Below are 13,968 nucleotides of genomic sequence, written 5' to 3' on the forward strand. Positions count from 1 at the left end.
CCGTTATGGAATCAAAAATCGAAAACTAAAAAATGAGAAAATGTTTCCAGTTTCGCTTTAAGTTAGACTTTGATTTCGTATTTTATCATAATACTACTCACTTTAGCCGTGCCAATACTTCCGGTACGCGCTACAGAAGTTTAAAACTGTTTGTATAGATTAAAATGCTTACTGTTAGCTATTCTCGCTACCACTTATGATTCATATACAGAAGCTCCTGAGTTCAATCCCTAACTCGTTTCCAACATTTTATTTTATATATTTGTATCTACATTTTCCCACATCTCTTCAAACATACCGTCCACAGTGGGAAAATAAGGTACAAAACCGACAAAGAATTCTGTAACTGTTGAAAACCACGAATGCGGTTTACGAAGTTATACTTTTCTAATGCAAAAATGTGCGGGGAATCCAATAAAACCGGTTTCATAGGCCGCACGGATCGTTAACATGCTCATTTTACCCAAATTTCCCAATTTTTTTGCCGTTTTTATAGAAATTCATGTATTTTCAGAAGCGGAAATGATCTTGAAGTATGAAAACTCGACCGATCATGCTCATATATATTGCGGATATGAATAAAAATGTTAAACTTGACCGCATGAATGATTGTCATGCCCGTTTTACCATATTCCCCCAGATTATCGCATTTCTGGCAAGATATGCCATTTATCTAGGGAGAAAATCAGTAAAAATCCATCAAAATGAGTTTTTACCTGGTAAATACATTTGAGCCATCGAATATATCGGGATAAAAAATCGAACGAACTGGTTTTTTGGTCATTTTGCCTTGATGCCCCAAAAATATCATTTTTTTAACTGAAAAGTTCTACAACTTTTGAAAACCATGAATGCGGTTTACGAAGCCATACTTTTCTGATGTAAAAATGTGCGGGGAATCGAATAAATCTGGTTTCATAGGCTGCACGGATCGTTAACATTCTCATTTTACCCCAATTCCCCCATTTTTAGCCTTTTTTGATAGAGATTCATATATTTTCAGAAGCGGATGTGATCTTGAAGTATACAAACTCGACCAATCAAGCTCATATATATTGCCGATATAAATGAAAATGTTAAACTTGACCGCATGAATGATTGTCATGCCCGTTTTACCATATTCCCCCAGATTATCGCACTTCTGGTAAGATATGCTATTTATCTAGCGAGAAAATCAGTAAATGTCCGTCCATATGAGTTTCTAATTGGTGAATACATTTGAGCCTTCGAATAAATCAGGATAAAAATAAAAAGAACGGGTATGTTGGTCATTTTGCCTTGATTCTCCAAAAATATCATTTTTTGAATTGAAGAGTCCTGTTACTTTTGAAAACCACGAATGCGATTTACGGAGTCATGTTTATCTAATGTAAAAATGTGTGGAGAATCGAATAAAATTGTTTTCATAGGTCTCACGGATCGTTAACATACTCATTTTACCCCAATTCCGCAATTTTTCGTGTGTTTGAGAGAAATTCATGTATTTTCAGATGCGGAAACGACCTTGAAGTATAAAAACTCGACCAATCAAGCTCATATATATTGCCGAAATAAATAAAAATATTAAACTTGACGGCATGAACAATTGCCATGCCCGTTTTACCAAATTCCCCCAGATTATCACATTTCTGGAAAAATATGCTATTTGTCGAGGAAGAAAAGATTTTTGTTTGAATTACACATTTGAGCCATTTATCTATTAAATCCGTGAACAACAATCTGACGAACTTATGTCTTGGTCATTTTGCCTTTATGCGCCAAAAATATCATTTTTTGAATTGAAGAGTTCTGTAACTTTTGAAAACCATGTATGCTATTTACAAAGTCATATTTTATTTAAATTTAAAATGTGTGAAAAATTAAACTGGTTTCAAAGACCACAAGTATCGTCAAAATACTTATTTAACTCCAATTTCTCCATTTTTTGTGGATTTTCATAGAAATTAATGTTTTTTTCAGAAGTAGAAATGACCTTGTCATGCCCGTTTCACCATATGTTCCCACATTATCGCATTTTTTTAGTAAGCTATGCTGTTTATCTGGAGAGAAAACTTGACCGCATTGACAAAATGATTGTCATGCCCATTTTACCCTATGTATCGCATTTCTGGCAAGCATAGCATACATCTAAGGAAAAATCAGTAAATGCCATCCAAATGAGTTTTTTTTTATTTAAAAAAGACATTCGACCCATCTTTTGAACCGGATAAATAAATCTAACGAACTTATATCTAGTTTATTTTACCTTGATGCCCTGAAAAAATATAATTTTTTTTAATTGCAGAATTCTAAAACTTTTGAAAATCTTGAATGCGGTTTACGAAGTCAAACTTTTTTAATGTAGAAATGTGCAGGGAATTGAATTAAAGTGGTTCTATGGGCCTCACGGACCGTTATCGCACTTTCTTATTTTCCCCAATTCCCTATTTTTAAGTATTTTTTTAACAGAAATTCATGTATTTTCAGAAGCGGAAACGACTTTGAAGTATAAAAGCTCCGGAAATCTTTTGAGTTCATATAAGTTTTTATTTGAAAAACACACTTGAGCCATCCAATACATCAGGAAATAAAAATCGTACGAACTATCTTGCCATTTTGCTGGAAATCCCGGAATATAAATATAATATTTTGAATATGTACAAGAATTTTATATGCTTTGAAAAACCGCTAATGCAGTTTATGAAGTCATACCCTTCTTAGGTAAAATTGTACGGAGAATCTAATGAAAGTGGTTTCATAGGCCTCAAGGGGTTAATGCGCGTTAGCATACTCATTTTAGCCCAATTTCAATTTTCTTGGGATTTGATAGAATTTCATGTATTTTCAAAAGCGTTAATGACTTTGAAATATAAACACTCAAAAAATCCAAAAAGGCCCATTCAAATGAGTTTTTGTTTGAAATATACAATTGAGCCATTTAATAAATCAGGATACAACAATCGTACGAACTTGTATCTTGGTCATGATCTTGGTCATTTTGCCTTGATGCCCCGAAAAATATCCTTTTTTGAATAACTGTACAACTCAGAATGTTATCAAAAGCGTTTATTCTAAGATGTGAATTTTCTAAGACAAAAATCCTGTAAATTGGATTAATGCCCGCATGAGTCATAACTGTGATTTGAACTCGTTTTTTTGCGAATTCATCTAAATTATTGTATTCAGGGTTAAACAAGCTGCATCTAGAATTCACGGGTTTTATCTTTAAAAAACTGTTTTTATAGAAAAACGGATCAGATTATTTTTGTGTTATACACTTATGTAAAGTTAATTGTTTATTTTACGAGGAATCAGTGCTAAATAGGCAAAAAGCATTTCCGACCAATTTTCGTAACACGTTTTCTTTAGATAGTTAAAATTGGTAATAAACAAAATTTTATTAAATTTGTTATTTGTTGATTTTGTTTATAGATGTATAGCTTGTTTAACCCTAAAAAGTACAAAACTGAAAATGTTTAACAAACACATTATTCACAGTTATTATTTGGATAATCTGGGAGAATATGGTGAAACGGGCATGACAACCATTCATGCGGTCATGTGTGACGTTTTCATTTGTATCGACAGTATATATGAGCTTGATTGGTTGAGTTTTCAAACTTCATGGTCATTTCCACTTCAAAAAACACATTAATTTCTATGAAAATCCACAAAAAATTGAGAAATTGAAGCGGAATGCGTATTTTGACGATCCTTGTGGCCTTTAAAACCAGTTTTATTAAATTTTTCGAACATTTTAACTTAAAAAAAATGACTGTAAATAGCATACATGGGGCATACAGGCAAAATGACCAAGATATATGTTCGTTGTTGTTCCCTGATTTAATAGATAGATGGTTTAAATGTGTTATTCAAATTGAAATCTCTTAGATGGACATTTACCGATTTTCTCCCTAGACAAAAAGCATATTTTTCCAAAAAGCGATAATTTGGGGAATATGGTAAAACGGGCATGGACATTGTTCATGCGGTCAAGTTACATATTTTTATTTATTACAGCAAAATATATAAGAGCTTGATTGGTCGAGTTTTTATACTTCAATGTCGTATCAGCATCTGAACATGAATTTCTATCAAACACACAAAAAATTGCGGAATTGGGGTAAAATGAGTATGTTAACGATCCGTGCCCACGAAACCAATTTTATTCGATTCTCCACACGTTTTTACATTAGATAAACATGACCGTAAATCGCATTCGTGGTTTTCAAAAGTAACAGAACTCTTCAATTAAAAAAATGATATTTTAGGAGAATCAAGGCAAAATGACCAAAATACCAGTTCGTTAAATTTTTATCCTGATTAATTCGATGGCTCAAATGTGTTTACCAAGTAGAAACTCATATGGATGGACATTTACTGATTTTCTCCCTAGATAAATAGCATATCTTACCAGAAATGCGCTAATCTGGGGGAATATGGTAAAACGGGCATGACAATCATTCATGCAGTCAAGTTTAACATTTTTATTCATATCCGCAATATATATGAGCATGATCGGTCGAGTTTTCATACTTCAAGATCATTTCCGCTTCTGAAAATACATGAATTTCTATAAAAATGGCTTAAAAATTGGGGATTTGGGGTAAAATGAGCATGTTAACGATCCGTGCGGCCTATGAAACCGGTTTTATTGGATTTCCCGCACATTTTTGCATTAGAAAAGTATAACTTCGTAAACCGCATTCGTGGTTTTCAAAAGTTACAGAATTCTTTGTCGGTTTTGTACCTTATTTTCCCACTGTGCGTCGTTCGGGGTAATATTGGTCCATCGATCTTACGGTTTCAATATAAGTCAGAGAATTTGACGATGGATGCCAAGTATCTTAGAATTATGTATTCTAGTAGTTAAGCACACAATATATCTAGACGAACATTTGAAAAGGGCCTATCTGCTTTGCGTAAACAAACATGTTTTTGTCTCTGTAGGGCCCATCTGCATCCACCCACACACATCAACACTCTTATCAGAAAGAGTGTTCTTCAAGCTATCTGTTAAGGGTGTTGATGTGTGTGGGTGGATGCAGATGGGCCCTACAGAGATAGAAACATGTTTGTTTACAAAAAGCAGATAGGCCCTTTTCAAATGTTCATCTAGATATGTACATTCCCGCCGTATTCTAAATATGCCGACAAGTGACCCAATGTCACCCCACACGACGGTAAAACTGATGTTTATTATTCATGTGTTTATAAACCTTTTCCTTTTTTTTTCAACTTTACAAAACAGTTTGATGTGGTGAATTTATCATATAAAGCAATCCGGGAACTGTGCCGCATCACCCCTTAAATTGCCGTTAACCCTCTAATACCCCACCCAGCCTTTAAACGGGGTATAGTTTGAGCAATTTTGTATTTTTCCTTTCCGGGAAATTTAAGCTTTTATATTTTTGGATAACGATCGACGATCAACGATAACGATCAAATCTGACTATACATGTCAATAGTTGCTACTCCGTGATTGATCTGAGCTGGTTCCAATTGCACTGAGATCCAAATGAATAAGGGCTGGGACACTCCACTTATTCTCAAAGTGCAACTCATACATTTTGGATCAATAACGGCGCCGGCCATGTCCTTATAGTTAGTTGGGAAGGGAAAGGAATGTTAGAGTGTGCTGGTTGTTGCTACTAAAGACCGAGATCACCGCTGCATCCCCACAATCAGCACGGACTGGGGTATTTGTTAGATGGAAAGGATGGGAGATCTGGGAGTCACCGTTGGGTCGGTGATGCGATCCATGGATTGGGGGATTTTTTCAACGTGTTGTACGCCATCACTTGAGGGTTAAGGGAGTTGAATACACACTCAAATGATTTTCCTAAAATAAAGATTAAAAATAAAATTTTCCATAAAAAAAAAGAAAAATATTTTAACAATAACTATTAAACCTCAAAATGTGTTCGTTTAACAAATCCGTGTGCAAAATAGGCTAACAAGAAAAATATCAAAGCGTAGGGATGTTCAAAAATAAAACCTAGAAAAACTAAAACTTTAAATTAAAAAAATGAGAATTAAAACGAATCACCTTCCGGAAAATGTTTAAATCGATTTTAGATGACGTAAAATGATTTTTAGACAAAATAAAAAATTTGGGTATTAGAGGGTTAATCACTTAGGGTCGATTTCTTCACCTCCGCTTAACCGGTAAGCCATGCTTACCCACATAGTTAAACATGGTTTAACGCTTATGTTATTATTATATGTAGGGTATCGCGCCACTTGGGCGGTGGCTTCTATATTCGTCTGTTTTCCACTATAACTCAGTCAATTTTGAACCAATTGACTTGAAATGTTGTACACGGGTAGATACTATACCTATCTCACCACATTCCAAAAGTTGTGTCAATTGGTTCAAATTTGACTGAGTTATAGTGGAAAACAGACGAATATAGAATCCACCGCCCAAGTGGCGCGATTCCCTAGCAAGCATTCAAAAGAAACATCAAAATACAACTTTAACCTTCCGTTAGCCGCGTGGTTGGCCAATACCTAAAGCCGAGTACAAAAAGCGAGTTTTTTTTTTAACGTGCTATTCAAATTACAACAGCGCGATTGCTCGAGGGTTAAAAATAACATATTACAATTCAAGACCAACAATTGAAAAGGTCACAACAATATTTTGTAAACAAACATGTTTTTATCGACTTGAGGCCTTTTGAACTCCACCCACACACCTCACCACCACTAACAGATAGCGCAAACATCAAGCTTTCTGTTAATGGTGGTGAGATGCGTTAGTGGATCCCAGAAGGCCCTAAGTCGACAGAAACGTGTTTGTTTACGCAATGTTGATGTGGCCTTTTCAATTCTGGCGTTCGATTTGAATAGGTCGTATGTTTGCTGTGATTCCTATGTTGATTCGACCTATTCAAATCGAACGCCAGAAATGTTTGTCTTGAATTAGAGTAAATGTACCAATAGTGGTGCTCCTTGTAGTAAAATAATTGTAAAACATTGATAAGGCCGGAACAAACCTCATTTTCTTCTTTTGTCACTTTGCTTGTTGATTCATCAAGGGGGAGGGATGATAAATAATAAAGGTATTTGATGAAAAACTACCCAAACAATTAGGCAAAATCGTAAAACTCAACGGATTTGTTAAGAAATTTTCTCGACGATTCTAATTTCACTTTAAAATTTTTAAATTCCGAAATAATTTATTTGTGTCTCCCCTCAAAATTTCGAAATCTGACAAAAAAAAAAATCCGTGAGGGGGTTGGGTACATCAGAGAAATCGAAATTTGTGTCAGCCTAATACACAAAATAAAAAGTCTGAAAACGTTAATCAGTAGTTTTTCACCTAAATTTGCTAGGAAAAATGTAAAAACTATTGTTTGTTTTAGTTTTTGCTAATAAATCACTTGCACCATCTATAGGTACACGGTTTCCATTATAGAGGTATTTAAAATAAAACATTGGTTCCTTTAGTGGCGCATCCCATTAAATTCTTATGGGACCCACCACTATAGGTGCAAAGGACCGAAAAAAATAAGGAAAATATGTTTTTCAAATAGGTTTTTCGTCAAATCCTGAATACAAAACTGAATTAATGTTATCAATTAGGTATGATGCATCTATTAAAATGTCATTTTCAAGCTTTTTAGTCGAAATAGTGCTAAATTGCCACTACCACCATTATTGGTACTACCTTCACTAAGGGAGCTTTTACCCTAACTGCTGCTTTTTAGAATTTCAATGAGTATCAAATCAGGCAGATTTTAGAACAGTAGTATCAATTAGTGCCAAGATGATCTTCCACTAGTTTATGATGGCCGCACGTGCGGTTGGTTGATACCTATTATTGACAGGTGTTTCGCGATAGATAGTACAAATTCTTGTCTCAGACATGGAATGAGGAACACAGATGAAACATAAAACAGCAAAGTGGTGATAGTGGTCTGGCGGTGATTCAAATCGCATGGAATGTCAGTGTCCCACGGAGAGGGGGAGCAGCAAAAGGTGTGGCGTGGTAAGAAAACAGAATTCTGTGAAGACTAATAAAAATAACGAAATTTTTCTCGCTGATTTACCGTTCTTGCAGCTTTCTGATGGCACTGACTGGTGGGGTCGTTGCTAGTGAATGCGGCAGGCGGTAGAAATGAGAAAGACAGTGCAGCAACAACAGCAACCGGCAGCGCAGCAACGGTTTTCAGAGTTTGTTGTACAGGGAGGTTCAGGCCCAGGCGGGACAGATCATAAATTTTAGTCACATGATTTAAACTTAACCAGAGTGTAGCGAGGAGCAGCGCGCGGTCGCAAAATCTCATCCCCCACTGCTGGCTACCACCGCGATCTGGCTCGATCCTACATTCGCTCCCGAATGCTAAACTGTCATCTGTCCCTGAAGGTGGTGTGGAACCGGTTGGAAGCAAGAGGGAAACTAGAAGAAGAAACATGCAGAGAGAGAGAAAAAAGAATACAATGGAGATGTTTTCCCCCGGAGTGGAGCATTTTGGGGGATGGGGAGGAAGGGATCCCGAGGTCAAGCCAGACAGCCAGTAGTCGGTTAGCTTTCTTCTTCTGAGCAATGCCGATAGTGCAGCGTAAGATTGGCACTGGTTAGCTACATATCTACGTCATTTCAGAGGAGGCGATTCAATGGGTTGTAAAATTTGGTTGGGAAGATTAACGGCCCTTGCCGAAAAGGTGGACCAAAGAAAGCAGAGTAGACGGAAAACCGGGGGAGGCTGTTGAAAACAATTAAACGTGCTTTATTATGCAGAAAGCTACTTGGGAATCGCAACGCGATAGACCGATGTACAATGTAAAGAAAGAGGGCATATATTTTCTGTGCGAATGTTAACTATTTTGTTTGATTTGTACTTTTTAGTAAAATAAACTTTCGTAGTATAAATTTCTCTGATTTTCTTGGGCATAGAATATGATCTTGCCTGCCACACGATATACGAATATAAAATGGTAATTGGCAGAGAAAGGTCTCAGTTAATGGAACTGTTAATAGAACACTAAGCTGAGAAACAGGCTTTGTTCAAGTTAAAACGTAACACCAACAAGAAGATGAAGTGTCTATTGTTCCATCACAAATAGCATTTTCATAGATCGTCAGACACAATTTCCCTTGACCAAATTACTCAAGCGCAGCCCCCGAATGTACCATATGGTCTCGAAAAAGGAACGCCAACACTCCTCACGATGCGCAATCAACCAAATCCACCTACATTCGAAGTTTGTCACCGTTCCGGCTAATGTCTAATTCCCGTCAATTGCATCAATCGCCCCAGCAGCAGTAGCAGTCACATCCATCTGCGTACACAATCGAACCCCGAGAGCACCAAGTGGGCGTCAAATCACTTTGATTGATCGCCATCGGAGGAGAGGGTGTAGGTATCAATACTGCCGGCCGCGCACATGACTTCCAAAGCCGAAAGGCGAACGCGTGAGTAGGTGGCTACCTGACTTGGCGCAGTAAACCCACTTACTTGAATAGCTTAGCAGCTCTACCTGGTACACCCGGCTCGCTAGAGTAAGGTACGTGGCTAATTAGATTCAAATTAAAACCAGTCGCGCTCCAAGACGACTGAGCGTAGGTTTCCTTTTTTCATCACCGCGGTGACGACGAGTTTGATTTGAATGAGAAATTAGTCAACGTCCTTTAGATGAATCAAAATTCGCCACGGGGCGGAGGTGTTTCTAGATCTCATGGTTCACTCCTACGCTTGGGACGCACACTTGAAAGCCAGGTTGTGCAACAAGTTGCAGAACCTAGTCTAAGCTGCATTGTGACAGATGGCATGCACCGCACACGGCTGCTATTGCAATCGCGATCGGCACACGGACGGTCTCCTACGGGTCTAGGGAATGCGTAGGAATTCTTGTTGCCCACACGAGCCTAGCACGCGGAATCATACACCAGTTGATCAACTACTTAGCTTCGACAGCGCAGTGGCCAGTCGTTTATCTTGCATCGCCGCTACGCGTTTCAATTTATTTTAATTAAGAGCTAACCACTCCCCGCTTCCACCTCTGTCTTTTTGTTTAGCACGTTTGAAAATCCCGTTGGTGCAGTGGCAATGCTTTTATTCAGGTCAAAAGGTATTCTGTAACATGACACTCGGAACCCGCGAAGGACACTATGTGAATATTGGTTGAAAAAAATGTTGGTGATGGCAGCAATACGTCATACATAGAACTTATAAGAGGTATACATATCACCAAGCAGTCTATAGCACCTTGTAAAGTTTTGACGTTTTTATTTTTTTAAGCAAAATTGCTTTTGCTTTGAGGTTAGTTTATTGTAAATATTTTGTTTTAGTAACACTAGTTTACAAAATAAAACAAAAGTCGTGAACTTCTGTCAACGATCAAAATTTTTGAAGCATAATTTAGCGCTGATTTCGAAAATATGCTTCAAAAAATTTAAAGTAGAACAGTTTTTGAGTTTTAGCTCATTATTGAGTTTTACAACTTTTTAAAATATGGAATTTAATAAAATTCAAATATCTTGCGTTTTGTTCAACCAATTTTAAATCTTTTTCCATAAATTAAAAGCTGAATATAATACCATTCGATCATCTGAATGCAGGTTTTGCGTCAGATTGACGAAATGCAAGATATTGGCGAGTTTTGGGGACGATCACCTTAAATTTTAGCATAATTTCCAAAAACAAAAGAAGAATTGTATTTTTTTCAATAAGAAGAGAACAATTTAAAAATTCTTTCTCAACGTTTATTTGGCATACTATATGTAGGCAAGTTACAGTAAAAAATTCAGCTTAAACGGAGCATTGATTACGGAGAATGAGATGTGTGAAGTGAGCGACTTTGCTTGAAAATAGAACAAAAATTGATTTCAAATCATCAACCTTGTATGGAAAGTCGAAAAAATTCCGCTCTACTGTATTTTTTTTCCTTCGCGTTTTCGAACTCAGGGCATGATTTTGCACCAAAAACGATCATCAGCTTACCGAATTCAAAAATGCTGTAAACTAGTGTAATTAATGAACTGCATTGAAAAACGCTTTGACGTTTTTCTCTTTTTAAGTAAAATCACGCTTTGAATTCGTTTATAGAAATAAGCCATAACATAATTATCGCTATGATATAAAACTGTTTAGATTAGATTCGACATTCAAATTCGTCTTGACTTTGCTCGTGTGAATTAGAAACTAGAGCTATACGTGTATGTTGGTTTGTGTCGCGGCTAAACCAGCTGCTATAAAAATGACGTAGTGAGTGCAGTGATGGCTCCTAAATATACATAACTCATGTAAACCATCTTGACGAACCTAGAAATGCGCCAATAATTTAGATCGCCATTCGAATTCTTCGTTGGCGCGATTATTCAAATAATAGGGGATTGTTTAAGAAGTTCATTTAAGGGAAAATTGACTAAGGCTCGATCATTTCGTTCATCATAAGGCTGGTGTGTGGAAGTAATCGCGGTTTTAAAGTTTCGAAAAGTGAAGTAGTTTTTGATTAGTTTGTGCCCTTCGTTTGCGTACCGAAGGTAATTTTAGGTAGAAAAGTGAATTCGTTCGAAGTGTTTAAAACGGTTTTTTGTATCTTTTGTGTTAATTTAGTAAAATTGTACGTGTTTTTCCGGTTGGCGAGACCGTGGGTATTCTGCGTTTCTTCTACACTTAGTGTGGATTTGTACATAAAAGGTAAATATAGTGTTTTAAGCAATTTTTGACTAGTGATTGATTGATACTGTTCGCGTTGGACTATTTCCAGCGCCAAGGCGCTTTTTATTGTACGGGCTGGAATCAGCGAATTAGCGTGACAAGCGGAGTCAATTAGGGGTTACCCGAGGCGTCCCTGGCACCCTTCTCGTCCGAGGTACTCGGACAGACATTCTTGAGCTCGGGAATCCGCAAAGGCCCGCCTTTCGAGGTAGCTAAACGGAGTGAGGTGAAGTTCGTTAGATCACGAACGAAGTTCTCCAGCGGTCGCCAATAGCCGTCGTCAAATTCCACCTCACGCTACAACCCCCAGGTGGACAGAGTACCGAGAGCACGGTCCGCGTACGTAGCCAAGTGTCGTGCGTGGGACCGGACCTTATCCGAAGGCGAGGGGTTTCATTTCATCGCGTACGGTGGAACCCACAAGGAGAAGCCGTGCGAAGGGTACGTTGGCTCTTTGTCCCGAGGAGACGGTCACAACCCGGGAAGCTCGACAATCCGTCGTAGCGATAAGCTCTCGAGGAATCGATAAATCGGAAGCCTTCCGTCCAGCCTCCACCTCCTCCGCACCGATATTTCGGCCATACTCCCGAGCTCTAGTGTCCATTGCTGCCGCCATCACTACAGCGTCAACGGCCAAGCATCGTCATCGCCATTGCTACAGGGATCGAACGCACCAACAGACATCCCTCGTCCAGCTCCGGCAAGGGCCGGAAACGTTCGTCGTCGGAGGACATCGAGACAACGCTTCAGGGTAACAAAACCTGCGCAGGTACGTGGAAACCTTATTTCATGGCCATGAGTGTTTCCATTTTTCCAACCTGTAAACTTTTGTAAATAGAAGGTCCAACCCGAATCAGTATGTTCAGAATAATTTATGAATTCAAGTTTGCAATTTTAGAATAAATTCGTTTTGAATAGTTGAACTGAAACTCATCTTTTTCACAGTAATTTATATCGTTACGGTTGAGGTAAATTGACCCTCTAAACTTCCACCTTCCATCCCAAGCGTACGAATCGAAAGAGCTTAGGTCGGGGTTTTCTCCATCGTAAGTGGGCAGGGTAAGGTGGCGTATTTCCGGGTTCGTTGGATAATAGTGAAGCCGTTCACGAGTCCCCTGAGGGAAAAGTCTTCAAAGTCGGGCAAAGTCAAAACGACAGGTGGTCTCTCGAGTTTCAGGAGTGGCGCTTAAGCCATCTTGTTTCAAAAACCTCGTGAATATTCTTGAACGGTTACAACCTTCAACAGCTTAGCAAGGTCACCATCACCATTCGTCCGTAAAGTATCATAAAGAAATCACAATGTATTTGCCAAAATATACTCCGAACATCATAATAGGTATAGGGCAGGAATTTTCAAATCTTTAATCTCGCGGTGCGCTTTAAAATGAATTAGGTTGTTAAATTAACAAAAAATGTAATCATTTTTTGATTTATTTGCGAAAGAACACCTTTTTCTGAACCACTATGATTTTTTCGAGATTTTTAGAACTTCGTTTTGATAACTAAAGTTATTTTCAAAAAGATTTTCTGAAATCACCTTTTGACAGCTGAGCAACTGCTTGACAGCTCCACCCAGTACAACATGCGACGAGGAGTCATTTGACAAATCGCTCTCATACAAACTTCAAATAGATTTTTAAATAGGTTCCCGGGCACCAAAGTTCATGCAGATTCAGAATATATAATTATCTCAACACCGCTAAAGAAGCCAATTGGGTTTTTAAATTTAAAAAAAAAAATATCCCTTTTTAATTTTTATACAAAAGAGCACCTGTACCACTGTGATTTTTTTCAGATTTTTAGACCTTCATTTTGATATTTAAAATCAAATTCGAATAGATTTTTTATATCACCTTTTGACTGCTAAGCTACTGTTTGACAGCTCCGCCCACTTCAAAATTAGATGAGGGGTGATTCGACGAATCTCTCCCATACAAACTTCAAATTGATTCGTAAATAGGTTCCCGGGCATAAAAATTCACGAAAATTAGGATTTCGGCTCAGTTTAACGAGTATGGAATTATCTCAACATCGCTTAAGAAGCCAGTTGCTGTGTGCACACATTTTTTTCAAAGCATGCAATTTAAAATTTGACAACTATTTGTTCTATTCATTCGAGCGCTGTTAGGCACACAATCAGTGCTTAAAAAGTGAAGCATTTTTTCCTGAACTGGTAAGGTGTCTACTACCAGGAAAACCTGGAATTGTCAGGTAATTTCATTCAACCTGAAAAAAAACCTGGAAATATCAGGGAATAATTTATTGGACAAATAACTTCACAAAGACGAATTAGTTTGAACAAGACCAATATGACTTTCCT

General features: G+C 37.6%; 1 protein-coding gene across 5 annotated transcripts in view; it reads right to left on the reverse strand.

The window, feature by feature from the left end:
* Window positions 1-13,968, reverse strand: part of LOC109410223 (protein held out wings) — a 108,946-nt gene that overhangs the window by 40,929 nt on the left and 54,049 nt on the right. For 3 of the 5 annotated variants that reach the window (XM_062850516.1, XM_062850513.1, XM_062850515.1), the window contains one exon: window positions 8,034-8,383. The exons of the other annotated variants lie outside the window; for them this stretch is intronic. In XM_062850516.1, the coding sequence (XP_062706500.1) occupies window positions 8,327-8,383 (57 nt within the window). In that variant the 3' untranslated portion in view covers window positions 8,034-8,326. The remainder of the gene's footprint in view (window positions 1-8,033; window positions 8,384-13,968) is intronic. 5 annotated transcript variants of the gene reach the window in all.

Source organism: Aedes albopictus, chromosome 2, assembly GCF_035046485.1.
Source record: "Aedes albopictus strain Foshan chromosome 2, AalbF5, whole genome shotgun sequence".
Taxonomy (NCBI): Eukaryota; Metazoa; Arthropoda; class Insecta; order Diptera; family Culicidae; genus Aedes; species Aedes albopictus.